Source organism: Neophocaena asiaeorientalis, unplaced genomic scaffold (genome assembly GCF_003031525.2).
Source record: "Neophocaena asiaeorientalis asiaeorientalis breed wild unplaced genomic scaffold, Neophocaena_asiaeorientalis_V1.1 scaffold221, whole genome shotgun sequence".
NCBI classification, from domain to species: domain Eukaryota; kingdom Metazoa; phylum Chordata; class Mammalia; order Artiodactyla; family Phocoenidae; genus Neophocaena; species Neophocaena asiaeorientalis.
The window spans coordinates 143,355-171,231 of NW_020173766.1; the positions used below are offsets into that span (position 1 = coordinate 143,355).

Here is a 27,877-nt window from a genome sequence, read left to right on the forward strand (position 1 = left end):
GGTGGGCAGGTGCTTGATGTGAAGGTAGGGAAACGGGACCAGGAGAGGGCTGTACTCTTCAAAATGAATCTCGGGCCTGTGGACTGGAGGGAGAGGTTCTGGGCACAAAGCTTAATGCTGACACTTACAGCCCCCTGACCCTGAGCAAGTTACCTGCCTCCTGAGCTTCAGTACCTTGACCTGTAAAATGGGGACCATAATCCCTACTCTTTGAAGGGTTGGGCAGGGACTAAGTGAGGTCACGTGCAAAAGCTGCTACACAGGGAAAGTGCTCCACATACACTGCCTCCAGGCAGCCTCCTTCCCCCCACATCAGGGCTTTCACAGCCTTTAACCCCTCCTGGACCACTTCTTCCTTTGGACTTGCTGATTTCTTTCTCTCAGTGTCTTGGCAGGGATGCATACACAAACCCAGGCTCTACACCAACCCCTCACCCCCCCACCCCACCAAACCCGTCGGAGTTCCTCAGACTCCTGGTGGTTTTGATTGGTCCTAAGCTTAGGAAGAAAAAGAACATAAGAAAAAGCCACCAGAGACACGGGGGTCTGTCTCTGGCTAACTCACAAGGAAGGTGTGAGACAAGGCAGGCCCTGAACTGACTTGGAGGGCTGGCCCTCCACCCAAGCAGAGGACGCATGGGGACTGCAGGCCCGCCCATTAGCCCTGGATCTCCTCCGCAGGCTGCAGGCCAGCGTGCTGGCAGTTTGCTTTCCTTGGACCGCTTCCTGATTTCCCATGACCCAAAACACACTTATCTGTCAGCAGTCAGAAGACCTTCTGCTTTTACTCCTACTGAGAAAGGGGAAGGCGAAAGGTGAAGGGAAGAGGGAGCTGCAGGGCGGCACTTTCTCATGCAGGTGACAGCCCAAGGTCATCCTCCCAGGCCCTGAGCTTCCAATCCTGCTCCCCGAACCCCCTACCCACCTACCCACCTGGCCAGCAGTTGAGGCACAGTCAGTGAAGAGCTGCCAGGTGACGACGGCATGAGTATGGCTTACTGCAAATGCAAGAGAACGTGCCCTGGGGACCACTGAACCATGGGGGTTGGGGAGAACGCTGCAGGCTCACGCAGCCAAGAAAGGCTTCAGAAGGAAAAGAAAGGGCCCATGGTCACAGTGAGCAGAGGCTTTCTTGGGTTGGGTGATGGGCTGGCTTTATCCATGAGGCAAGGTTAGTCACCTTCAGGCAAGAGAACAGAAGAGTATGGAGACATACACTTGAGCCTAAAATCTCCTGTGCTGAGAACCTTCCGAAGATTAAGTGCATCTCCTCCCATGCAGCAGAAATCCTGGATGGTAAATCTGACAGCCCTTCCTCTGAACTCTGGGCAGGAATAGAGGAACAGAGGTCTCAATACAAGTCGGCAAGAGCATCACAAAGCTCCCTAACTGGATGGAAAGTGAGTCAACGAACGTCTGGACACAGGAGCCATGTCAATTCTCCCTTGAGCTTCTAAACAGGCAGTGCTTTGCTGTAGGAAACGTCTGGACACAGGAGCCATGTCAATTTTCCCTTGAGCTTCTAAACAGGCAGTGCTTTGCTGTAGGAACTGCAGTTAAGCCAGACCCCAGGGGCTGAGAGACACCGAGCAAGGTTGCCGCGTAGGGGAACTTGACTTTCCCCAAGGGTCCCCTGGCTTAAACTCTTGACACTTTAATACAATGGCACTTTGTGCACTTACTTCATATATTTAGAAACTAGCCATTGCAGAACTCTCCTCACAGGCCTTGTTGGAAAAGAGCTGGCCCAGAAAAATGAGAGGGCCAATGGAGAGCCGGTACTAAAGGACACCCCTGTGCCTGACGCTGTCCATCTGCGGCATCGGGAACATTTGGTGGGTCTGGGTCACTGATTAAGAGCAGCACAAGATACTGGTGATGGGGCAGGCACGGGATGGGGGAGGGGAAAGCACCGGGTAACAAACTTGGTTATATTTTTATTGCTTTTAGAACTTTGGGGTGGACATCCCTGGCAGTCCAGTGGTTACGACTCCCCACTTCCACTGCAGGGGGCACGGGTTCGATCCTTGCTTAGGGAACCAAGATCCTGTATGCTGCATGGCGCAGCCAAAAAAAAAAAAAAAAAAAAAGAGGACTTCTGAGAGAAACATCTACTTGAGACAACAGAAATTAATCTTGTGGCACCATTACCAAGCCTGATGAGTGGTTCCAAAAGATGAACACGGTTTTTAAAGAGCAGTGCATTACTCTGAGCATGGCTACAGCAGCCCAGCAAACGCTGCTCTCGTGGGCTGAATTGTGTCCACCCCTTAAATTCAAATGTTGATGTCTTAACGCCCAGTATCTCAGAATGTGACTGTTTTTGGAGATAAGACCTAAAAGAAGTAAGTTAGTTAAAATGAGGCCAATAAGGGGAGCCCTAATCCAACCTGACTGGTGTCCTTATAAGAAGAAAAGATTAGAACACAGAGAGACATGGGTGGCACATGCATAGCGGGCATGACCATGTGAAGAGACAGGAAGACAGCAGCTGTCTGCAAGCCAAGGAGAGGCCTCAGGAAACCAAACCTGCCTTGGCCTTGGACTCCCAGGACTGTGAGAAAATAGATTCCTGCTGTTTAAGTCACCTGGTCTATGGTATTTTGTTATGGTGGCCTGAGCAGATTAATACAGTTGCCTAAGCCAAGAAAGGCCTTCCTGGAGATGCTGAAATCAGGGGGACCGCTGACAGACACGCCCAGGCACCCTCTGACAAGGCTCAACACTGACTACTCCTCGAGCCCTGGTGCTCCTCAAGGGCACCCTGCCCCGAGCACTGTTCGCAGGCACCTTCCCTTAAGCAAAGACAGCCAATCTTGCTTCCAAGCTTTCCTAATCCTTTGATAAGTGCACTTAATGAGCATTCAGGAAATGGAGGTGATGTCTACTCACTGTTCAGCCACGTTTGGGTCAAGAGAATCAGTTTCGGTGGGTGTTTCAGGCAAGGAGGAGCCGGACTCCTGTATCTGGCACAACTCCTCATCTGTGATGATGTCAAACACGGCATCGTCTGGCGGCCGGCAGTCTGTGTTAGCACCTGGGGTGCAGAGGCAGGTCGGGAGAGAAGAGAAATGCACAGTCATGGACAGTACGGGGAGGGAGTGCAGCTACATGGGACGAGCCACCAGGACGCACCCTAAGTGCTCACTCAACCGACAGCTCCTCTGTCCAGATGGAGAGAAATGGCTCTTGGGATGTTCCAGAAAAGCAGATGAGGGGACTACAGATGAAACTGAATGCACCATGTAAGAGATTTCTCTGAAGTCCCTTAGGCAGTGGTTGGAGAGGTTTTAAGCTCTTACATGTTCTCTGAGGCCCTTTATTTAGAAGGAAAAAAACCTATCAAAACCTTATCAGGAAAGAACCTAACAAAAAGGTAATCATACTTCTGTGCTGCTGAATCCTTGCTCCAGCAGACACAGACCTCACTCATGCCTCTTTGAGAGGAGGATTCTGTCTGACCAGCATTTTCACCTCAATCCACTGAGGGGTGGAAAAGAACCTCCCTCTGCACAGCAGCCATTGTGCTTCTGACCAGGGTACTTGTGCCCGACTTTGCAGGCTACCCGGCAGGAAGGATGCTGTGCGATGCTGCTGTGCTAGTCACCCCCAACCCCGCCAACAAGCAGTCTCTTGCATGTGATGGAAAATGTGATGGCAGGCCTGAGAAGAAAGAAGAGAAGACCGAAAGTAAGACAGACAGACAGACAGAGGAGGAGACGGGAAATGTCAGAAAGCAAAACAAGCAACCTCAGCATGCTGGCACCATGCCACCCTCTGTCGTCACTGGAACACCCACTAGTGAGCCAGGCGAGGGGAAGATTCAGCAAGAAGAACAGTTCATGGGAGTTACAAGTTCCCAGCAGGCCCTGCCGCATGGCTCCTGGTACAGGCCGTGCTTTAGAACAGACACCCACAGGCCAGCCCTGAGGGAGCGGCCTGGGCTGGCCCGCGAGGCTGTGCTGAGCAGGGGCAGCAGGAACCAAACCCCGCCTCCTTTTACGGAGCTGAGTGAGAGGACAGACACCCACAGCCCAGCCCTGAGGGAGCGGCCTGGGCTGGCCCGCGAGGCTGTGCTGAGCAGGGGCAGCAGGAACCAAACCCCGCCTCCTTTTACGGAGCTGAGTGAGAGGACAGACACCCACAGCCCAGCCCTGAGGGAGCGGCCTGGGCTGGCCCGCGAGGCTGTGCTGAGCAGGGGCAGCAGGAACCAAACCCCGCCTCCTTTTACGGAGCTGAGTGAGAGGACAGACACCCACAGCCCAGCCCTGAGGGAGCGGCCTGGGCTGGCCCGCGAGGCTGTGCTGAGCAGGGGCAGCAGGAACCAAACCCCGCTTCCTTTTACGGAGCTGAGTGAGAGGACAGGAAGGAGAGTATATCCTTCTTGGCCGCCGGGAGAGAGTGTGAGCTACAGGGAGACAGGGAAGAACGTGCTCGTTTCCACACTCAACTCCTGGCCTTTGGTTACCCTGAAAGAGAGGGCTGGATATGGGGCTGGGGCCCTGGGAGACAGCGTTTTCCTAAGCTGTGGGTCCACTGGTGGTGTGAGTTGAGAAGTACACAGACACCACGTTAAACAACACTGAATCATGTCAGGAGAAAGTTATTCCCTTTTCAATTCTCCTTCAATCCTAATTACATCAAAAAGAAAGTCTCAGATTGGTGGTACTACCTCTTTAGTGTCTAAGTTTGGAAAACACTGAACTACGCATGTTCCAGCTAAGCAGCCACAGTGGGGTAGTGGTGAGGGTGGCACCTGGAGAACACCGAGGGCGGTGGCAGAGCCTGACCTTGGCCTCCGGTGGCCTGGGGTGCGGCCTGGGCTGGTGACCGGGCGGGGCTGGGCTCTCCCTGGCTGGTGCCCGAGCTGGTGCTGTCGGGGGACTCGGGGCCCTCGCTCAGCTTCTGGAAGCAGGCCTGGCAGCAGCGCTCCTTCTTGCCACTGTGCTTGCTCACAGTGTAGTTGTTGCAGCAGTAGTAACAGAAGATGTGGCCACATATCCTGGGGACGACACAGGCACGGGCCCTGAGGACGCTGCACTAGAGGTCTCGAGTGACCTGCTTGGGACCGGAACCGGGCTCTGTTCATGGCTCGTCAGACCTGGCTCTGCCCCCACTCTAGAGTGGGGCCTGAAGGCCTATCTCATAAGATTCCAAAAACGCCATCTTGCTAAGCCTGATGGGAGACACGTTTACTTCCTAGGGTCCTGGGAGGCAGGCCGAGCCCTCTTCCCTAACGCAACGATGCAGGTGTGCATTCTAGGCCTCGGGGGCTGGGCTCTAAGAGACCACAGACCCCATCCCCCTGTGCTGACCATTCTCCATCTGTCCCCACCCCAACTCAAGATTCATTCCTGCCTGCCCTTCTTTGGGCCCTGGGGGGTGGGGGTGGGGTCTTTGCTCTGTGTTTCTCTGGTGAAGCCTCAGCCCCTGCTCTCTCTGGGTTTCATTTCCCCTCTGACCCCTGCAGGCCAAGAGAGGGCCAGAGGTTGGGTCTCTGGGTGCTCTACATCCCTGTGGGTCCCCTTAACTCTGCCTACACCCCCTGTATTAAACTCTCTTCCCTTTCGGGGGTCCCCAAGTGTCCTGCTGAGACCCTGCCTAACATACCCTCCACAACTGGTTCCCTCGAAACTAAGAGGCAACGTGGTCTTCCTAGACAGTTGGCTGCAGTGCCAACGCCTGCCACGGAGTCCTCGTTCAGAGGCGTCTGCCCTAGTGCTGGGCCCCGCCCGCAAGCCGCCTGCTGACCTGCAGTGGTGCCGCCGCACCATCCAGCTGAACTCCCGCTTGCAGTCAAAGCAGTAGTTCGCCGCCTCCGTGTCCCCCAGCCACCTCTCCTCAGCACTGAGCTTCTGTTGGAATTCCAGGGCGTCTGACTTCTGCCAGAGAGCATCCTTGTCCCTGCGAAAAAGCCGCATTAGAAAAATAGAAGAAAGAATCCATGAAAACAATAGAATTATCTCTGGTTCATTTCAAAAGACTGCTTCCGAATTTCCCAAAACACAAGGAGAATTCACTTTTACCTTGGAAATAAACCCCCAGTCTACGTCTCCTCTGTCACCCCACACCAGTCCCAGACTCAGCAGGAGCCTCCCAACGTGTTAAGTCCTCATCTGACACCACACTGTGTGAAGGTACAGGGGGGTCTGTGATGTCCATAAAAGGCTCTGGCAACTGCAGACCTGCTGGCACTGACAAGGGCCACCAGCTGCTCAGATGTCTAAATGACAGTGCATGTGGCCAATGGGAGTTTAAGCTGTCACGTGCTGCCATGATTACATGACCGTCTGTGTGCTGTGAGCCCAAGAACCCAAATCTTAAATGTGCTCGGGATCCTTCGTGTTTTTATGGTTTAAGTAACAATTAATGGAGGAGAGCCAAGCTTTTCCAGCCTGAAAATCCGATGGGATGTTGACCTCCTCCACTCCTTAGAGAGACAGCACAGCCACTACAGGAAGCAAGCACACTGAAAAAGTCGCAGCTTTTCAGGAGGCTCTGGCAGCATCTGAATGTGCCTGATGCACGAGGGAAGATGTGTATAAAGCCTTCCTTAAAACTGCTGTTAATTTTCGGGGCTATAGGAAACACAGAGGATGGAAGAACATGTTAAATGACACCATGGGCATGCAATCAGCAAAGTCCAGGCTATGGGAAACTCTACCAGATGAATGGCCTGCTTTCTTTAGAAGTAAACTGCAAAGGAAAAAAAAAAGAGAGTGAGATGGTGGGGGAACCATGACTAAGTAAGAGAGATCTAAGAAACATATCACCATGCAATGTATAGATCTAATATAGATCCTAATTAGAAAAACCTATAAAGCAATTAGATAAATTTCAAACTAGACTAGACACTTGATGATACTGGGAATTAGTTAACTTTCAAACGCGGTAATGATGCTGTGGTTGTTTAAAATAGAGTCCTTGTGCTGGAGAGGTACGTACCAGAATACTTGTGGATGAAATGACAGGATGTCTGGGATTTGCTTCAAGAGAATCTGAGGAGGTGGGGGAAATGGGTAGGACTCTTGGATGATACAAGACTGGTCACGAGCTGAATAATGTTGAAGCTGGGTGACAGGTACACAGCAGTGCATTTTGCTATCCTATTTTTGAAAATTTCCAGGACTTTCCTGGAGGTCCAGTAGTTAAGACTCCGCGTTTCCACTGCAGGGGGCGTGGGTTTGATCCTTGGTTGGGGAACTAAGATCCCATAAGCAGCCAGGCGCAGCCAAAAAAATAATAATAATAATTCCATACAAAAACTTTAAAAAACTTTTTGAATGAGTTGTCAACATTTAAAAGTCAGGCCAATTTCACATAAAAATTCAGATTTCCACCTTCTCTTAAGAAGTAAGGTGACTTGGCAACCCTGGACTCGATGCCTGCGGGGCAACAGTCAGCAAGAGCAGAGCAGGTCATGTCCTCCTGTTTCTCAGAGCCCCGTCCTGGCCCGGTTCACACATTTACACCACTGTCTGCTACCTGCAGGCACTGGAGTTTGGGGGCCCAGGTGCTGGGGAGAGTGGGACGGAGGAGAAGGAGAAAAGGGCTCACGAGAGAGGGACAAGGGAATAGAGAAGTCCCTGAGGATATTAAACATCTTTGATTGTCACTCTTGTGGCTGAGCACACGGAGATTTTGAAAACAGCATAGCAGTAGGAAAACACGGACCAGGTGCAAGGCTGCCAAGGGCCTGAGCAGACCCTGTCCACGTGTGTGGGCGCTTACAACAGAACACAAGCAGACAGGGGCCCATTTCCCTCGAAGAGTCCTTTCAAGAACAGTTGCATTTCTTTAAAGAAAAGCCAAGCTTGGGGGCAGCCCCCGGCCCCTTGTTTGATACTCACCTGAGCAGCTCTATCAGCCGCTCCTCCAGGAACTTCTTGGTTCTATTCAGGTCATCCAGGTCAGCAAGCATCTTCTGGTCATTCTTTTCCCTGTCTGTCGCCTCCTGGCAGAGTCTGTTGTAATACTCCTGGATCTTTGTCGTGGCTTTTTCAAGTTCCTTCTGGGTCCTGGTGGAGGAGTAGTAAGTTTTCCTTATTACCCACTACTTCCAGCTTCCCCCGTGCCTCTGGGCTAACCCAGGCCTCTAATGGGGGGGTCTTGCTGCCCTACCAGGCTTTCCCCTTCATGGGGGGAGCCCCTTGGCACGGCCCCACTCACAGGCTGTACACTCTCTTAAGCCTTCGAAACTTCCCTCACACACCCAAACTCTTCACACACCACTACCCCTCACGACAAATACAAGGGACCTTTGGGAGAGGAGGCTGAGCTCAGGTCACTAGGAGCACCTGGTTCTTGGGCAGAGACTGAGGTTTTGAGAGGAGCCCAACGGGTTAAGTACATGGGCTGGTGATGGCAGTACACACAAGAGGAAAAAGGAGCCAGGAGAGAAAGAACAGAGGCGTAGCTTCCTGGAGATGACCACACAGAGAAGCGTCTATCTTCCATGTGTCTTTGGGACTCTACACATGGGGCTTGGCATGGGGCACACAGCAGGCACTCAATCTACACTGCGAGGCGTTCAACCTGACAGCCCTGAGGCCTAAGGAATCCTGTTCTGGGTGCTTCGGAGCCTCAAGCTGCAGCAGGGGGGCCGGCTGAACCACTGTCTTCCCGCCCTTGCCCACTTCTCTTTCAGCTCACCTGTCCCCTAAGGCAGTGGTTTTCCAAGGATGCCTCATAAAGCAAGGCATTCATAACAGCTCCATTAAAACAGAGGGCTGTGCAAGACTAATTAATCTGTATCTAATCCAGCCTTTCCATGTCCGGTATAAAGTTGTCAGGAGGTTGTTGTTTACTAGACACTGTCCTCCAAAACGATCTCGGGTACACACACACACACACACAACCACAGAGTTATAGCATTAAAAAAAATGCCACCAACTTCGGAGGTTCTACTTAAATTGTCACATGAACACCGCCTGGCTAAGGGAAGCCAGAGTCCTATAGGATTCAAACTCTGTGAGGAGTCAGCTGAGAAGAGTCAGATGACAAGAAATGTACATTGAGGTTACTAAACATCCAGCGTGGTCTGGATCTCCCATTGAGCCTGGGCCCAGGCCTAGAAGCAGATGGTAGGAGATGGGTGGAAAAGTTAAAGCCTCGGGAGAATTTGGTGTGTCTGTTTTTGCTGGGAGCACACATGGAATCAGGTCCCAGCATCCCCTGTTGTAATACTCCTGGACCTGTACTACTGTATTACCTGTATTACTCCTGTAATACTCCAGTTTGGCCCCATCACCAGACAGTGGGCTGATGATGCTCACAACTCCGGGTGGCCCCCAAGCCTGAAGATGAAGAGGTCTCGGGGTTGGACACAGGTAGGGCCATACTTTAAGGTTAAAAAAAAATTATGAGGGAGCTTCCCTGGTGGCGCAGTGGTTGAGAGTCCGCCTGCCGATGCAGGGGACATGGGTTCGTGCCCCGGTACGGGAAGATTCCACATGCCGCGGAGCGGCTGGGCCCGTGAGCCATGGCCGATGAGCCTGCGCTCCGCGGTGGGAGAGGCCACAACAGTGAGAGGCCCGCGTACCGCAAAAACAAACAAACAAAACCCATTATGATGAAAGGGTGACAGCACGTGCTCTCCACAGACACAGCACCAGAGAGTCTCCAGGAAGACAAGCCGATCCTGCTCCCTGGCTCGCCCACTCACTCTCAGATGAGCTTGCGAGAACCTCACACCTAACCCCGCAGCCTCTCATTTCAGAGAGGAAATGAAGAACTCAAGTCAAAACACACGGGGGGAAAACATGCACACACAATACTCTCACACCAGTACCCTAAAATAAAACAAAACAAAACACTAAACTATCTGTCTATGTATTTTTTAGGGTAGTTGTTGAGACAAAGACTCTGGAGCCAAATGTTCTGAGTTCCAATCCTGTCATCACCACTGTGACCCTAGGCAAGTGACTTCACTCCTCTGAGCCTTGTTTTTCTCATCTATGAAATGGGATAAATAATAATACCATCCTCACAGGACCGTTGGGAGGATTAAATGGGCAAATAAATACCAAGTATTTAAAACGGTACCTGCCACATTTTAGGCATTACTTAAATGTTTGCTGTTAGTAGTACCATGATTATCTCCCAGCTTTTACTTCATTTTAGTTTTACCAAAGCATGAAGTTACTGAACTGAAATATGCCCTGCTAGAGATAAGACAATGGAATTAAGAGAAAGGGTCTCTGCAGCCTTCTATAGGCTTGTGACAGGCAGATTGCCAAGGTTCTCCGTGGATGCTTCTGACATAAGCACTTTATGAGTCTGTGGCTTTTCTTGCAAAAGGGCTTCTTTAACCTGATATGAGTGGTTGACTTTCTAAATGACTGTACCAAACACCCCCTTCCCTTGAGGACTCTCCCACTGGCCGCATGGGTGGACCGTGTAACTAACCTGTCCAAGTCTTGGCGCAGGGCGGCCCCCTCCTCATCCTTTCTCAGCATGGCGGCCTGGCACTCAGCAAGGTGCTTGCCGGTACAGCTCAGCTTCTCCGCCGCATCGGCCTGGGAAGCCTGGCACAGGACAGCAGGGAGAAGACGCTCGGTTGCAGAAGCCCATGCAAGATGCCATCAAGTGACTGGCATGTTCCCCACCCCATCTGGCTGGCGCACTTCTAACAGGAGGGGCTTTTGTCTGTTTTTAAGTTCAAGAAACCATGAACTAGTATGTGTGTGGAGTATGACAGACTCCCATTTGTAATTATGTCCTTCAAGCATCAGCTGCAACCTGTTGTGGTGGCTGGTGGGGCAGCAGGTATCAGAATCTCCAGGGTGGGGGTAGAGGTGGGGTGGCAGGGTACAGGAGTCACTGAAAAAAGTCACTGCCATGAAAACGGGTTTCAGTTCCACCCCTGCTCTGGCTCACGTCAGAAACACTGACTTGGAGAACATCTGCAGAGGGGGATGACTTATTTCCTTTCCATAAGACACAGGGGCGGTGAAAAGCACACTTGACAGCTCTAGCCAGGTGTTCAGGGAGTGGAAGAGCCATGACACAGACTCAGGTTGTCTACAAAGGTGAGCTGACGGCAGCTTTAGCCAGGGCACTGGAACTCCTGCAGGGAGGCCTCTCTGATGGTCCAATGAAAGCCAAGCCACATCCCCTTCCTCGACAGGCCCACACCCTGGGAGTGGAATGACCAGGTGAACGATGGGCCAGCCACTGCTCAGGGCTCACAGGAGCACCTCCCCTGGGCCTCAGGGGCCAGGCTTACCTTCAGCTTCCCCACAGCCTCCTCGGCAGCCTGTAGCTGCCGACCTTGCTCCTCCAACTGGCCCCTGAGGCTCCTGCATTCTTCACTGGAGGTCTGGAGAGGATGAGAAAGGGATCAGAAAAGTGGGATCCTTGTTCTGAGACTCCCTCGGCCCCACTCCCCCAAAATGGGTAAAAACAAGCTACCTCTCTTTCTCCCAAGCTCAATAAACTTTGGGCTTCCCTGGTAATACAATCCCATCAAGCCAAGAGACTTAAGCTTGGCCCCCAAACTTAGAATTTCATTTCTGCCAAGGAAAGGTGGAGTATGAGCCACATGGAACTGCAAGGGGTGCGGTGACACAAGGTGGGAGGCACATCTGTGGGAACGCAATAGTTGCCTAAGAGAGAGGTCAGGAGTGGTCTGAGTGCACAGACCCAGAAGCAGATACATCAGAAGCCAAAGCCCCGTAGATGTCTGCCTGTGCCCTCACTCTTAACCCTTTCTCTGCAGTTCAAGACACATGGTAAACGCTGTTCTCATAAGCTTGTCTATCCCAAGGGCTCTGTGAAAATGAATTGAGTTGGTTTCCTACAACTGCTCTGCTATCAGGAGGCACCGGAAGGGACAGAGAATCCAGGGACAGGACTCGAGGCAGTCAGGAACTCACATGCCAAAAGGGGCTGAACAAGTACATAAACGAGTACAAGGAAAATAGCAGAGGATGCACGCTTCCTTAAAGTGGGCAGTCCCCACCCAGCTCCTGCTGACTGCTGCCACGTAGGAATGAGAGCACAGGCTTTAGGAACTCCCAAGATTTCAAAAGAAGTCCAAAAACTGAATCTATAAACACCCTGCTCTTGAAATGTTGGCTACTAAGTTAAAAAAAGTTCTGTGTGGGCCAAACTTGTCTGCAATGGCCTTAAATTTAGACGTCTGGGTTAAGGCATCCCTCTCCAATGCTGTGTCCCTAACATGTTCCTGCAGGGAGAAGGATGCTGTGAGCTATGACACCAGGATGAGGCCATGTTGGCCTGGGCCCCCAGGACATTCTTGGGCCCTCATGTGCCACCTGGCCCAAGGTGCATCCCAACCACTCATGGACCCACCAGGCCCTGCTGCAGGAGACAAGTGCAGCTCAGACGGTCAAGGTGAGGGTTACCTTAAGTCTGCTCTGGTAGTCCATGATCTCGGTGCTCAGCTGGAACTTGAGGGTGTCGAGCTCCTGGCGTGCAGTCTCCCGGATGCTCTGGGCCTGCTGCTCAGTCTGGGCCAGCTGGGCCTGCAGGCCAGGCAGTGAGCCAGCTGCCTCCTCAGCTGCCTTCAGCTTCCCCTGCAAGCTCTCCTTCTCTCGCCGCAGCCCTGCCACTTGGTGTTCCAGGCCCTCCCGCTCCTTGGAGGCTGCCTCTTTGGCATCCTGGAGCTCCTGCATGGCACGGGCCAGCGCCCCCTCCAGCGGCTCTTTCTCTGCGGTCAGCGCACAGACCTGGATGCCGAGCTCGGCCATATCCGTGTTGGCCCGGTGCGGCTGCTCCTGCAGCTCAGCAGGTTCTAGCTGCGCCTCCTCGGAGCTGCCTGCTGTCTGGGACAGCTCCTTCCACACTACTTGGAGCTCCTCCCTCCGCTGGGCCTCTCCGGCCCTCTCCTCCTGCAGCACCCCTTCAGGCTCCGAGCACTGCAGCAGCTCCTGAACGTGGGCCCTGGTGAGGGCTTTGTTCTGCTCCTTCAGTTGCTGCACGAGGGCCTTGTGCTCCCTCAGAGCGGCCTCGGCCACACTCAGCTGGCTCTGCACCTTCTCCCGGTCACCCAGGGCTGCCTGCAGCTTGGCCTGGAGGTCCAGCACCCCAGCCTGCAGTCTCCGGGCCTCCTCCTGATGGCTCTCCAGCTGCGCCTGAGACAGGGCCAGCTGGGCTGCTAGCTCCTGGGACGCGTGGTCTTGAGGTGGGCTGAACCCCTGTTGGCTTTTGTCTGCCGTGAGGGTCTCGATCAGCTGGGTCTGCTGGCGGCACCGGTCCTCAAGCGCCCTGACCTCCCCAGCCCGGGCCTCCGCTACCTGCCGGCACTGCTCCACCTGCTCCCGCAGCTGTTGGCATTCGGCCTCCTTGCTTTGCAGGGCAGCCTCCTTCTCAGCCACATGGGCCCTCATGGTCTCCTTGGCCTTCTTCACAGCCATGAGGCTTGCCTCCATCTGGTCTCCCATGTGCCGGATGCTGGCCTGCTCTGACTGCAGGGAGGCCAGGGAGCCCTGGATGGCCGCCTCCCGCTGCTGCAGCGCTTGGTAGTCAGCCTGTAGGGCCTGCAGCTTATCCTCCAACAGCTGGTTGCGCTCCACCACGTTCTGCAGCTCCTTCTCCAGCTCCCTGTTGGCCTGCTGGAGCTTCTTCTCCTGGCCGGCCTCTTGCATCTTGGGATCGTCCACCTGTCCCTCCCACAGGCCCCTCTGTTCCTCCTCCAGCTTCTCACAGGCCTGCTGCAGGGTGGGGCTCAGAGCCTCGTGCTCCGCAGCCGCCACGGGCAGATCTGGGCCTGACTGGGCAGCAAGTCGCTCCAGCGTCCCCACCCTCTGGCTGAGGTGGTCTTTGTCCTGGATGAGCTGCTTCTTCTGCTCCTCCAGGTCACTCACGTGCTGGTTCACCTGGGCCAGCTGGGCCTCCAGGAGCTGCAGCTGCCGCGTCAGGGACCTGGCCTCCTGCTCCAGCAGCCCCTTTTCCTCCTGCCGCCGCTGCTCCTCTCGCCTCCCCTCCGCGAGCTCTTCCTCCAGGGAGCTCAAGTGGGCCAACGACTCGTGCAGCTGACGCTGGAGCTGGGCTGCCTCCTGCCCCTTCCTGGACAGCTCTTCCCGGAGCGGGGCCATCTCCTCCACCAGGCGCTCCAGGCTGGCCCGGGCCTCCTCCTTCAGCTGCAGCTCTTTGGCCAGCTGCTCCAGCTGGGTACTCTCCCTTTCCAGGAGCTTCTCCCCCAGCTCCTGAGTCTCCAGGGGCGAGTCACTGGGGATGCGCTTTTGTCGCCCCTTTGCGTCCAGTGCCATGTCAGCCTTCTGCTTGGCTGCACTCAGCTGGTCTGGGACATCAGCTGAGCACTGGTCCTTCCTGCCCAGGGAGTCACGTGTGGCCTCGAGCTCCCGAGCCAGGGGCTGCAGTAGGGACTCCAGCCGCCGCAGGGCTGAGAGGTAATCCTCCTCCTTCTCCGAGGCCCCCAGCTCCAGGGCCTGCAGGCACGCCTGCAGCTCCTTCACAGTGTTCTGCGTGGCCTGGGTGACTTCCCACTGCTCCTGGAGTGCGGCCACCACACCGGCGAGGCGAAGGTTGTCCTCGGCGGCGGCGCGGCCCCTCTCTCTCTCTGCCTGCAGCTGCTCTCCATGCAGGCTGATGGCCGCCCTCAGCTCCTGGTTCTCTCTTTCCTGCTGCTGCATCTGCTCCTTCAGCTGCTTCTCCCGCACCTCCAACTGGTCCAGCTCTAGCCGCAACTCGTCAAAGCCCTCCAGTGCCTCATGGTTTAAGGGGTTGCTCAGGTCAAGGTGGGAGGTCATCTCCTGAGTCTGGGGAGGAAACACAAAAAACAAGTGGCTTGGGGATGAAGCTACATTGCTGCTTGGCAAAACTTTAGAAGTTAATGAGAACGGAAGTAAAAATACAGCAATTACATGACCTAAGGTTAGTCTATCGAGCTATTCAAAGGACTGGAACCCCTTTGCTCAAAGCATATGCCAGAGGAGGTCAGGAGCACATCCTAAAATATGATGCAACGCCACATGTGTGAGCTCCACTGAGACCCAGAACTTGTGTTTCCCATTCAGCCTCCTGTAGCTTTGGTAACATAATGGATGCTGGCTCTTAGAGAAATGATGCTATATGTAAACTACTGCTTCCCCATTGCACCCTACCCACAATTCCTGTTGCAATTAAATCATAAAATAGGGTAAAAATGCTACTTATACTGATTAGTCTTACTTTGCTTTGCTGATTAATTTCAGTGTTCTTTCCCATTAAACTATACAATACATTCACATTTCTAACAAAATTAATGAAACTGACCTGACGCACTAACGTTTACTGAGCACTAGCCTGTGCCAAGTCCTTAAGCACTGTGCGCGTGTGCCCTCATTTACTCCCTACAACCACCTTACAGGCTGGTATGAGACTGTTCAGATGAGAGAGCTCAAGTTTCGACAGGGTAAGTCACCTTCTCAGGGTCACACAGGGGGCGAGTGACAGTCAGGATTTGACCTTGCCACTTTTAATCACAGTGCCAAACCACTTCTTCTGAAACACTTTAAAAAGCTTTTAAAAGAATTTAGTTTTTAAAAGGCCTAAATTCCTTTTGGTTATAAAAACCTGGACTCGAGGAAACAGTGGGTAGGACTGAGGGGTTATATCGCTCGGGTTGGAACACCAGGCATCTGAGAACATCCCCCTGAGCTGGGAGGGGCAAGAACATGCCCTGGTTGACATGACAGAGAGGGAGTCCCCAGCCTTCTTGGCATTACCTGCAGGTAGCTGCTCACCAAACTGCTCATGCTGGAGCTTCGGCTGGGGGGTCTCCATAGGTAAGCAGAAGAGCCAGTGCCCAGGGTCCTCCTGCGGGGCCACAAAACAGACATGCTTGCATCAGAGCAGGGAACACACACACATACACACACACTCGGGGAGGCCTTGGTTGTCACTAGGCAACCAGGTGGTGGTAGCAGCAGTGCCCTCCCAGGTTCAGTAAGAAGGCAAAATCCAACAATTTCCACCAAAGCACACATTCAGGTTGGTCGTAGCAGCTGGACCCCGCTGTTGAAGTCTAAGCATGATGGCTTTGCTCTCACTGCCAAAAAGGAACGAAGTGAACATAGTATTTCCCAGTTTTTAGTTTAAGTTTTCCTAGAACCTTTGATGCCAGCCATAACTTGTCTACCAGGGAGGAACCAACAACAGTCAATCTGGTAAATAAAGGTCACGCTGTGCTTCGGGCCTTGAGGTCACTGCTTTACGTTATGTTACACGAGTAATGTGGCTGGAAGACCTCTTCTGGTTCACACACGACATTTCCCTCACTGCAGAAAGTTCTATTTGATGGCGCTAGTCATTGCAAACGAAACACACTTTTACTTAACGACCAGAATCTTCTCCTTAATCTGCAATTATTGCACTTTAAACCTTGTTAGTCTCCACAACCCAACAACTGCACTTCTCAGTATCTACCTGAAAGACAGTCACATATGTGCATAAGGTGATGTGTGGGGATGCTCCTGGCAGCACCGTCATGGTGGAAAAAGCAGAACCTTTCTAACTCCACATCACTAGAGAAACAGATAAACTGTTACTCACACAATGGAATACTCTATGCCACAGGTTGGCAATCTTTTTTTGTAAAGGGCCAGATAGTGAGTATTTTCGGTTGGCAAGCCTTACGGGCTCTGTCACAATTCAACTCTGCCACTGTAGCATGAAAGCAGCCATAGACAATAGGTAAATGAAGGTGTGTTACACACGGCCCTGTGGGCCGTGGTTTGCCAGCCCTACTCCACATCTATAGAACTCCCTGTACAAACACAGATAAAAATCTCAAAAACAATGTGGAATGAAAAAAGCAACCTGCAAAAGTATAGCCTTCTCATGATTCAATCAATGTAGCAAATTAAAAAAATATATATATAATACAACTATACATACGTAATATTTACAGGCAATGTAGTGAAACACAAAAATATTTGGGAATGACATGCATTAACTACAGGGTTGTAATTACTTCTAGGAAGGGAGAAAAGGAGAAAGGATGGCCGTGGGGTGGGGCTTTATTGGGATCTATAATATTTTATTTCTTTAAAAAAAAAGGTATCAGACATAACAAAAAAATCCCACAAGAACCAGCTTGAAGGGACTTTGGCCAAATATAAGGCACCTTAAGGTTTAAAATAATTACAGGGACAGAATATAACCTATTGAATAAAATAAGAATCCATGAGTCAATACTGCTATAAATGAATAAGTAGATGGGGAAGAAGGAAAAGATCTTCCTTACAATAGAATGCCAACTACTAGTGTAGAAGGAATGATGGAGTCAGAAAATCACTCTGGTAACCATGATAGTAACTGATTCAGGAAAGATTTACCAGATGCTAAAACTAACAGGAGGGAGATTTAAAAGAAACAGGATAAAAACCTAGTCTCAGGCTTCCCTGGTGGCGCAGTGGTTGAGAGTCCGCCTGCCGATGCAGGGGACACGGGTTCGTGCCCCGGTCCGGGAAGATCCCACATGCCGCAGAGCGGCTGGGCCCGTGAGCCGTGGCCGCTGAGCCTGTGCGTCCGGAGCCTGTGCTCCGCAACGGGAGAGGCCGCAACAGTGAGAGGCCCGCGTACCCGCAAAAAAAAAAAACAACAAAAAACCTAGTTTCAAAATGTCTTCCCATAAGATACATATAAATTACAGAGAAACAGGAACTTTAGGAGAAACCTGGCTAACACCACCTTAACCAAATGATCATGGTTAACCTTGCAAGTAATGAAATAAACCAACATCCTGTGTCTCTGGGTACAACGTGCTGAGGACACACCACCTCGGGTATTTCTGCCAAAAATGCTTAATCTGAATCCAATAATGAGAAAACACTAGACAAACTCAAATTCAGGAACATTTTACAAAATAACTGGCCTGTACTTTTCAAAAATGTCTGTGCAAAGAGGAGAAACTGTTCCAAATGAACAAGGACTAGGGAGACCCAACAATTCACTGACATGTGATCCTGGATTATAAAAGACATGTCTGGTGTAATTCTTAAAATTTGAACACAGTCTGTAGATTAGACAACAGTATTGTATCAATGTTCTGTGATTTTAACAATTGAACTGAGGTTATATAGATGTCCCTGACTTTAGGAAAGGATGTCCCTGATTTTAGGAAATACACGATGAAGTACTTAGGAGTAAAGGGGAATCAGGTCTGTAACTTATTCTCAAATGATGCAGGAAATAAACCAACATGTTTACATAAAGATAAAGAACGATAAGAAATTCCCTGGCGGTCCAGTGGTTAAGCCTCCACGCATCCACTGCAGGAGGCGCAGGTTCAATCCCTGGTGGGGGAACTAAGATCCCACATGCCACGTGGCACGGCCGGAAAAAAAAAAAAAAAAAAGAGAGAGAGAGAGAGAGAAAGAATGATTAAAACATTTGTGGTAAAATACTGATAACTGAGGAATCAAAGTGAATGAGTACTGTGTACTATTTTTACAACTTTTCTGTAAGTCTGAAATGATTTTAAAATTGAACAGTTCTAAAAATGACATAAAGTAAATATGGCAAAAATGTTAGCTCTTAAATCCTGGTGGTTGGCAAATGGGTTCCATTATAGTCAGTATTTTTTCCTCCATAGAAAGAAGTCCCTAATAAGAAATACAAAACTTGGAAAAAAAACCAAAACAAAACACCACCTTATTAACAGAAAGCAAAACAAACCAAAGAATGCTGGACTTGAGTTTAACTCAAGTCTAGTACCCTGGCCCTGGCCCTGCTGCCTGCCAGCTGTGTGAATCTAGGCAAGTCCCTCCACTCTCTGAGCCTGTTTCCTCAGCACCTTGCTCCTGGAATGGTTGTGAGGATGCAGTTAGACAGTGTGTGAGTGCCGTACTGGTGTAGGAAAAGAAAACACAGCAAAGCAACCTTTCCAGCAACCCTTACGTGGACGAGCCTTCGCTCCCTCTCTTACTGGCCTCCACGATAACTGTATCTATGAGAACATATTGGGGAAAAGCCCACTTGCTCCCCCCTTGCTCCCACACCAAGCCCCTTAACACATCTGAAAACCTTGGGTTTCACATATGCGTCTCCACTGACTCATGCCACCTGGCCAGTTAGGTTAGTTTAAGGTTGGAGCCTCCAGATGCTATCGCTAGTCACGATTCAACCAAGTCTGTAAAATTAGCAAGGATAAGAGTTGCAAAGCTACAGGTAATTTACTGCATGAGCAAAACTGCTTTGAGTAGACTGGTGGCAAGATTCAAAACTTCAAACATCTCTTTCTGCTCTTCTCAATCAAGCAATTAATTCTTCAAGGTACCTGGCAAACGTCGGCCAGGCAGCATCCAGGTCATAGCCCCTCGATGCCAGGTCAAACTGGATGTCGGTCAGCTCGTAGAGTTGGCCCACGATGTCAGAGCTCAGCTTTGGCTTCAGAAAGGGGCTCCTTGCGTAGTACCAGTCACTGCAGGGAAACATAAAAAGGGGTCAAGTACAGGAGTACATAAAGAAAGGCAAGAAATCAGTCCTCCCAGTAAGGCTCTGCCTCATCAAATTCCAACTCAGATTACTAAATTAATTAAAGACAGACACATACACATACACCCCAATTTGATTTTCACTGTAGGAGCACATAACTCTCAAATAAGTTTGCTCTTCTTCAGGGAAATTACTGAAATGAATTATATGCTTATTTGTTTATTATTTATATCATACCTATTTCCAAATGAATGCGAGAAACCTTAAATCTGAATTACTGTCCAAGAAAAGGCAGTTGTAGGGGAAAGAACACTTTTTTTTTTTTTTTTTTGCGGTAAGGCCTCTCACTGCTGTGGCCTCTCCCGTTGCGGAGCACAGGCTCCAGACGCGCAGGCTCAGCGGCCACGGCTCATGGGCCCAGCACTCCGCGGCACGTGGGATCTTCCCAGTCCAGGGCACGAACCCATGTCCCCTGCATCGGCAGGCGGACTCTCAACCACTGCGCCATCAGGGAAGCCCCAGAACACTTCTTTTTTCAAAGAAAATCTTGTCTTCTGTCCCCTCCAGAGAACTCAATACAGGACACTGAACTCACTGCTAATTTCTGTCCAGACACCAACATAAAAGCCAAGGAACAAAACATCTCCATTTGGAAGTGGTAGTTGTTTCACTTCACGTGAAGCAATAAGAATTAAAAAGACAACACTGGGCTTCCCTGGTGGTGCAGTGGTTGGGAGTCCGCCTGCCGATGCAGGGGATGCGGGTTCGTGCCCCGGTCCGGGAGGATCCCGCATGCCGCGGGGAGGCTGGGCCCGTGAGCCGTGGCCGCTGGGCCTGTGCGTCCAGAGCCTGTGCTCCGCGGCGGGAGAGGCCGCGGCAGTGAGAGGCCCGCGTACCGCAAAAAAAAGCAAAAACAAAAAGACAACACTGATGAGTTTAATGAGCTACTCGGCTGAACGGGGATACACTGGGAGTCAAGCTGTTTATGACAGTTTTCACCAAACATCACAACAAAATACCTTCAAATCAAATGTGCAAAGGTTCTCAACTCACATGCATTCACAAAGCCTGGCACATGCAAGAGCAATACACATTTATGCAAATCAATCTTAAAGGTGACAAAATGAAACAAAATATTCCCCCCCAATGGTCTTCCTTTAATTCAGAAGTATTTCTTTTAATTAACTGGAAGAACACTCCAGAGGTAGAGGGGAGGCAGAGCTGGAAAAGGGGTGCCGGGCGAGCCAAAGAGGTTCAGCTGATTGGCAGCTGATATGCGGCTCCTAATCTGACACCCTCTCCCCACCTTACACGCTCAACCCCACCTCTCCCTCCTCCTTCACCTCCTGCTGAGGCTTCAGCACTAGGGGCACAAAGGCTCCCAATCTGGTCACTCATCACAATCTCCAGGGAGCCCAGACCCATGGGGCGGGTGCTGACTCAGTGTCTCAGGTGAGGCCCCAGGCTTGTTGGTGTTAAAAACCCCACAGGTGATTCTGATGAGAGGCCAAGGCTGCAACCCACTGGTCCAGGGTGACCAGTGGGGTCTGCCCATTAGTGCCAGCACCAAGGACCTGCCATCCACCAGAGGAAACTACCTGGCATTAGGAGTTCAGAGACCTAGACCCAAGCTCCTGCTTTCTGCCTCAGCATCAGTGGGGCCCAGAGAGGCATTTGGCCTCTCTGAGCCTCACTTTCCTCACCTGTGAAAGCTCAGTGCTACCGCCCAATGTGCGCCAAGGACTGTGGTAGGGAAGGGGAGAGGAGGATGACAGGGGGAGGTCCCTGCTTGTGCCAGGGTGTGACACAGACAGGCACTGCTGCTGTGGTTGTCATTATTATTGTTTAGTTTATCACATTTATTTGAGGTCTTCTGAACTTGTTTCAGAGATGTTATACACTTTAATACATGCTGAAAAGTGCTGAAGAACTGTTCACTGCAAAAACAATAATTTAAAAAGAAAAATATACATAATCCTATCCTTTATCAAATCATGTTCTCATATACTTTTTTTTAAATAGATCTTTATTGGAGTATAATTGCTTCTATTACAATACTGTTAGTTTCTGTTGCACAACAAAGCGAACTTCCACATGTCCCCATATCCCCTTTCTCTTGAGCCTCCCTCCCATCCTCCCTATCCCACCCCTCTAGGGACATCGCAAAGCACGGAGCCGATCTCCCTGTGCTAGGCTGCTGCTTCCCACCAGACAACTATTTTACATTCGATAGTGTATATATGTCGATGCTACTCTCACTTCACCCCAGCTTCACCCCCCACCCCATGTCCTCAAGTCCATTTTCTATGTCTACCTCTTTATTCCTGCCCTGCAACTAGGTTCATCAGTACTTTTTTTTTAAGATTCCATATATATGCATTAGCATACGGTATTTGTTTTTCTCTTTCTGACTTACTTCACTCTGTATGACAGACTCTAGGTCCATCCACCTCACTACAAATAACTCAATTTTGTTTCTTTTTATGGCTGAGAAATATCCATTGTATATATGTGCCACATCTTCTTTATCTATTCATCTGTTGATGGACATTTAGGTTGGTTCCAAGTCCTGGCTATTGTAAATAGTGCTGCAATGAACACTGTGGTACATGTCTCTTGGAATTATGGTTTTCTCAGGGTATATGCCCAGTAGTGGCATTGCTGGGTCATATGGTAGTTCTATTACACTGGTAGTTTGATAGGGATGGCATTGAATCTGTAGATTGCTTTGGGTAGTATAGTCATTTTCACAATATTGATTCTTCCAATCCAAGAACATGGTATATTCCATCTGTTTGTCATCTTTGACTTCTTTCACCACTGCTTTATAGTTTTCTGAGTACAAGTCTTTTGCCTCCTTAGGCAGGATTTTTCCTAGGTATTTTATTCTTTTTGTTGCAATGGTAAAATGGGAGTGTTTCCTTAATTTCTCTTTCGGATTTTTCATTGTTGGTGTATAGGAATGCCAGAGATTTCTGTGCATTAATTTTGTATCCTGCAACCCTATGAAATTCATTGATTAGTTCTAGTAGTTTTCTGGTGGCACCTTTAGGATTTTCTATGTTTAGTATCATGTCATTGGCAAACAGTGACAGTTTTACTACTTCTTTTCCAATTAGGATTCCTTTTATTTCTTTTTCTTCTCTGATTGCTGTGGCTAGGACTTCCAAAACTATGTTGAATAACAGTGGTGAGAATGGACATCCTTGTCTTGTTCCTGATCTTAGAGGAAATGCTTTCAGTTTTTCACCATTGAGCATGATGCTTGCTGTGGGTTTGTCATATATGACCCTTATTATGTTGAGGTAGGTTCCCTTTATGCCCATTTTCTGGAGGGTTTTTGTCGTAAATGAGTGTTGAATTTTGTCAAAAGCTTCTTCTGCATCTATTGAGATGATCATATGGTTTTTATTCCTTGATTTGTTAATGTGGTGTATCACAGTGACTGGTTTGTGTATACTGAAGAATCCTTGCATCCCTGGGATAAATCCCACTTGATTGTAGTGTATGATCTTTTTAATGTGCTGTTGGATTCTGTTTCCTAGTATTTTGTTCAAGATTTTTGCATCTATGTTCATCAGTGATATTGGTCTATAATTTTTTTTTTTGTGATATCTTTTTCTGGTTTTGGTATCAGGGTGATGGTGGCTTCATAGAATGAATTTGGGAGTGTTTCTCCCTCTGCAATTTTTTGGAAGAGTTTGAGAAGGATCAGTGTTAGCTCTTTTCTAAATGTTTGATAGCATTTGCCTGTGAAACCATCTGGTCCTGGACCTTTGTTTGTTGGAAGATTTTTAATTACGGTTTCAATTTCATTACTTGTGATAGGTCTGTTTATATTTTCTAATTCTTCCTGGTTCAGTCTTGGAAGGTTATACCTTTCTAAGAATTTGTCCATTTCTTCATGGTTGTCCATTTTATTGGCATATAGTTGTTTCTGGTAGTCTCTTATAATCTTTTGTATTTCTGCAGTGCCCGTTGTGATTTCTCCTTTTTCATTTTTAATTTTATTGCTTTGCGTCCTCTCCCTTTTTTTCTTGATGAGTCTGGCTAAGGGTTTATCAATTTTGTTTATCTTCTCAAAGAACCAGCTTTTACTTTTAGTGATCTTTGCTATTGTTTTCTTTGTTTCTATTTCACTTATTTCTGCTCTGATCTTTATGATTTCCTTCCTTCCACTGACTTTGGGTTTTCTTTGTTCTTCTTTCTCTGGCTGTTTTAAGTGTAGGGTTAGATTGTTTATTTGAGATTTTTCTTGTTTCTTGAGGTGACACTGTATTGCTATAAACTTCCCTCTTAGAACGGCTTTTGCTGCATCCCATAGGTTTTGGGTCATTGTGTTTTCTTTCTCATTTGTTTCTATGTATTTTTTAATTTCTTCTTTGACTTCTTCAGCCATCTCTTGGATATTTAGCACTGCACTGTTCAGCCTCCATGTATTTGTGTTTTTTACAGTTTTTTTTTCTGTAATTCACTTCCAGAATCATAGCATTGTGGTCAGAAAAGATGCTTGATATGATTTCAATTTTCTTAAATTTTCTGAGGCTCCATTTCTGACCCGAGATGTGATCTATCCTGGAGAATGTTCTATGTGCACTTGAGAAGAAAGTGTATTCTGCCACTTTTGGGTGGAATGTTCTATAAATATCAATTAGATCTATCTGGTCTATTATGTCATTTAAAGCTTATGTTTCCTTATTTATTTTCTGTCTGGATGATCTGTCCATTGGTGGAAGTGGGGTGTTAAAGCCCCCTACTATTATTGTGCTACTGTTGATTTCTCCTTTCATGGTTTTTAGCATTTGCCTTATGTATTGAGGTGCTCCTATGTTGGGTGCATAAACATTTATAATTGTCATATCTTCTTGGATTGATGCCTTGATCATTATGCTGTGTCCTTCCTTGTCTCTTGTAACATTCTTTACTTTAAAGTCTATTTTATCTGATATGAGTATTGTTACTCCAGCTTTCTTTTGATTTCCATCTACATGGAATATCTTTTTCCATCCCTTCACTTTCAGTCTGTAAGTCTCCCTAGGTCTGAAGTGGGTCTCTTGTAAACAGCATATATATGGGTCTTGTTTTTGAATCCATTCAGCCAGTCTGTGTCTTCTGGTTGGGGCATTTAATCCATCTACATTCAAGGTCATTATCGATATGTATGTGCCTATTACCATTTTCTTTCTTTCTTTATTTTTTTTTTTGCGTTACGCGGCCCTCTCACTGTTGTGGCCTCTCCCGTTGTGGAGTACAGGTTCCAGACGCGCAGGCTCAGCAGCCATGGCTCACGGGCCTAGCCGCTCCACAGCATGTGGGATCTTCCCAGACCAGGGCACGAACCCATGTCCCCTGCATCAGCAGGCAGACTCTCAACCACTGCGCCACCAGGGAAGCCCTTGGGTTTGTTTTTGTGGGCCTTTTTCTTCTCTTGTGTTTCCCCGCTGAGAGGAGTTTCTTTAGCATTTGTTGTAAAGCTGGTTTGGTGGTGCTGAATTCTCTTAGCTTTTGCTTGTCTGAAAAGCTTTTGACTTTGGCATTGAATCTGAATGTGATCCTTGCTGGGTAGAGTACTGTTGGTTGTAGGTTTTTCTCTTTCATCACTTTAAGTATATCCTGCCACTCCCTTCTGGCTTGCAGAGTTTCTGCTGAAAAATCAGCTGATAACCTTATGGGGATTCCTTTGTATGTTATTTTTTGTTTTTCCCTTGCTGCTTTTAATATTTTTTATTTGAATTTCATTTTTGTTAGTTTTTTTTTTTTTTTTTATCTTGGACCCCTATTATTTGAATGTTGGTGCGTTTAGTGTTGTCCCAGAGGTCTCTGAGATTGTCTTCAATTCTTTTCATTCTTTTTTCTTTATTCTGCTCCTCGGCAATTATTTCCACCATTTTGTCTTTCAGCTCACTTATTCATTCTTGTGCCTCAATTATTCTGTTATTGATTCCTTCTAGTGTAATTCAGTTATTGTGTTGTTCATCTCTGTTTGTTCGTTCTTTAGTTCTTCTAGATCTTTGTTAAACACTCCTTGTATTTTCTCAATCCATGCCTCCATTCTATTTCCGAGATTCTGGATCATCTTTACTCTCGTTACTCTGAATTCTTTTTCAGGTAGATTGCCTATTTCATTTATTTGGTCTTGTAGGTTTTTGCCTTGCTCCTTCATTTGTGACATATTTTTTTGCCATCTCATTTTTTTTTTTTAATGAGTGGCATTGTGCTGCTGTCTTACTGGTTGTTTGGCCTGAAGCTTCTAACACTAGGGTTTGTAGGCTATTGGGTAGGGCTGGGTCTTGGTGCTGAGATGAGGAGCTCCGTGAGACCTCACTCCAAAGAATATTCCCTGGGTTCTGAGGTTCTGTTAGTCCAGTGGTTCAGACTTGGAGCTCCCACTGCAGGAGCTTTGGCCCAACCCTGGGCTCGTGAACCAAGATCCCGCAAGCTGCCTGGGGCAGCAGGAAAAGAAACATACAACAATAGCAAAGTAAAAAATAAAATTAGACTAGGAAACTAACAGATATATTAGGAAAAATATAAAAATAAAAATATAGATGAATCAACAACCGTAAGGTACATGAGTACCACAATAGTAAAAAAGAGAAGGAAAAAAAAAAAAAAACAAATAAAAATTTAAAACGGGGGGAAAAGGCCTTGCCTGTGGAGGGTGGGGCCTAAGCAAGGATGAGGTTTGGGTGGTGGGCGGGGCCAATGCTCAGGACCCACAGGGCTGGAAAACACCCTGGGGGCTGTTGGGGGTGCGGCTTAGGCTCAAGGAACAGAAGGGGCCCAGGCATGCTCCCCACCCCTGGTCTCAGAGGGCAGGGGACCTACCTGGGAGCCCAGCGGGCTTCTTGGACGCCCAGCGGTCTTCCTGGACTCAAGTTGGCAGGGCAAATGCCCTCTGCCCCTCCTGGGTGGTCCCTCCCGCCTGCCTCTCCCGATCTCCCCGGCCTCAGGGGCACTGATCCTGTCTGGCCTCCACTTCTCCTCACCCTTCAGTCCCCCTACTGGTTCACTCTGGGGTTTCCTCCCATCTCATTGGGCATCAGAGTCCCCCACCAGCGGCTGGCAGGCACCCTAGTTGTGGGGAGACGCTAACTCTGCGTCTTCCCACACCACCCTCTTGACTCCGCCTCCTCATGTTCTCATATACTTTCTAATTCTTTTATATATTTTTTTGTAATTTCATTGTTGCCATTAGGATAGATAAGATTTGCATTCTTTTTCATTGATTATTATATTGTTATTTTCCTTGTTGCTATATAGACTTCCTTATTGCAATTTTATTTATTTATTTAACTCCTCATGTTCTCATATACTTTCTAATTCTTTTATATATTTTTTTGTAATTTCATTGTTGCCATTAGGATAGATAAGATTTGCATTCTTTTTCATTGATTATTATATTGTTATTTTCCTTGTTGCTATATAGACTTCCTTATTGCAATTTTATTTATTTATTTATTTGGCAGGCAAAGAGTGAGTTTATTAGCATAGGAAACTTGTGAGAGATACAAGTGGGCAAGCAAGGCAGCGCAGCAGCCCCAAGAACAGAGTAGGGTACATTTTTATAATCAAAGAAAAGGTGGGGAGGGGAGACCACCTCTTCCTCACTCTTGGGCAGCTATCAAGGCTTACATAATTAGTTCCTCCTTTAACCCTATACAGTCTAACCTGGACAGTCATGGCGTTACTTAAATCATATGTATATTAGCAAAAGGGTGGTAACATATACTAAAATATGGTAATTCAGCTCACGTTTTGGTATACCTTATTGCAATTTTAAATGATGCCTTGCTATGTCATTTAAAATAATTTGCTGTAATTTTTAAAAATAAATTCATTTATTTATTTATTATTTTTTCTTTTTGGTTGTACTGTGTCTTTGTTGCTGCACGCGGCTTTCTCGAGTTGCGGCAAGTGGAGGCTACTCTTCGTTGTGGTGCACGGACTTCTCATTGCAGTGGCTTCTCTTGTTGTGGAGCACGGGCTCTACGCATGCAGGCTTCAGTAGTTGTGGATCGTGAGCTCTAGAGCGCAGGCTCAGTAGTTGTGGCGCACGGGCTTAGTTGCTCCGCAGCATGTGGGATCTTCCAGGACAAGGGCTCGAACCCGTGTCCCCTGAATTGGCAGACAGATTCTTAACCACTGTGCCACCAGGGAAGTTCTAATTTGCTGTAATTTAACAGCCTCCCATCATTGGACATTGATGGTTTCCATCTTGTGTACTGTACGTAGCATCACCATTTTTTTTTAAATTGAAGTCTAGTTGATTTACAATATTGTGTTAGTTTCAGGTGTACTAATCAGCAAAGTGATTTGGTTACACATATACATGTACATATCTATATTTCTTTTTTTTATTCTTTTCCATTATAGCTTATTATAAGATATTGAATATAGTTCCCTGTGCTATACAGTAAATCTCTGTTTATTTTACATATGGTAGTGTGCATTTGTTAATCCCATACTCCCA

The 27,877-nt window shown here is 48.6% G+C and overlaps 1 protein-coding gene across 4 annotated transcripts in view; it reads right to left on the reverse strand.

The window, feature by feature from the left end:
* Positions 1–27,877, reverse strand: part of FYCO1 (FYVE and coiled-coil domain autophagy adaptor 1) — a 114,728-nt gene that overhangs the window by 36,844 nt on the left and 50,007 nt on the right. For all 4 annotated transcript variants that reach the window (XM_024751399.1, XM_024751400.1, XM_024751402.1 and 1 more), the window contains exons 6-14: positions 19,247–19,390; positions 15,693–15,783; positions 12,369–14,744; positions 11,228–11,320; positions 10,408–10,526; positions 7,851–8,018; positions 5,752–5,904; positions 4,791–5,002; positions 2,893–3,037 (exon numbers count right to left, since the gene is read on the reverse strand). In XM_024751399.1, coding sequence (XP_024607167.1) covers positions 2,893–3,037; positions 4,791–5,002; positions 5,752–5,904; positions 7,851–8,018; positions 10,408–10,526; positions 11,228–11,320; positions 12,369–14,744; positions 15,693–15,783; positions 19,247–19,390 — 3,501 coding nt within the window. The remainder of the gene's footprint in view (positions 1–2,892; positions 3,038–4,790; positions 5,003–5,751; positions 5,905–7,850; positions 8,019–10,407; positions 10,527–11,227; positions 11,321–12,368; positions 14,745–15,692; positions 15,784–19,246; positions 19,391–27,877) is intronic.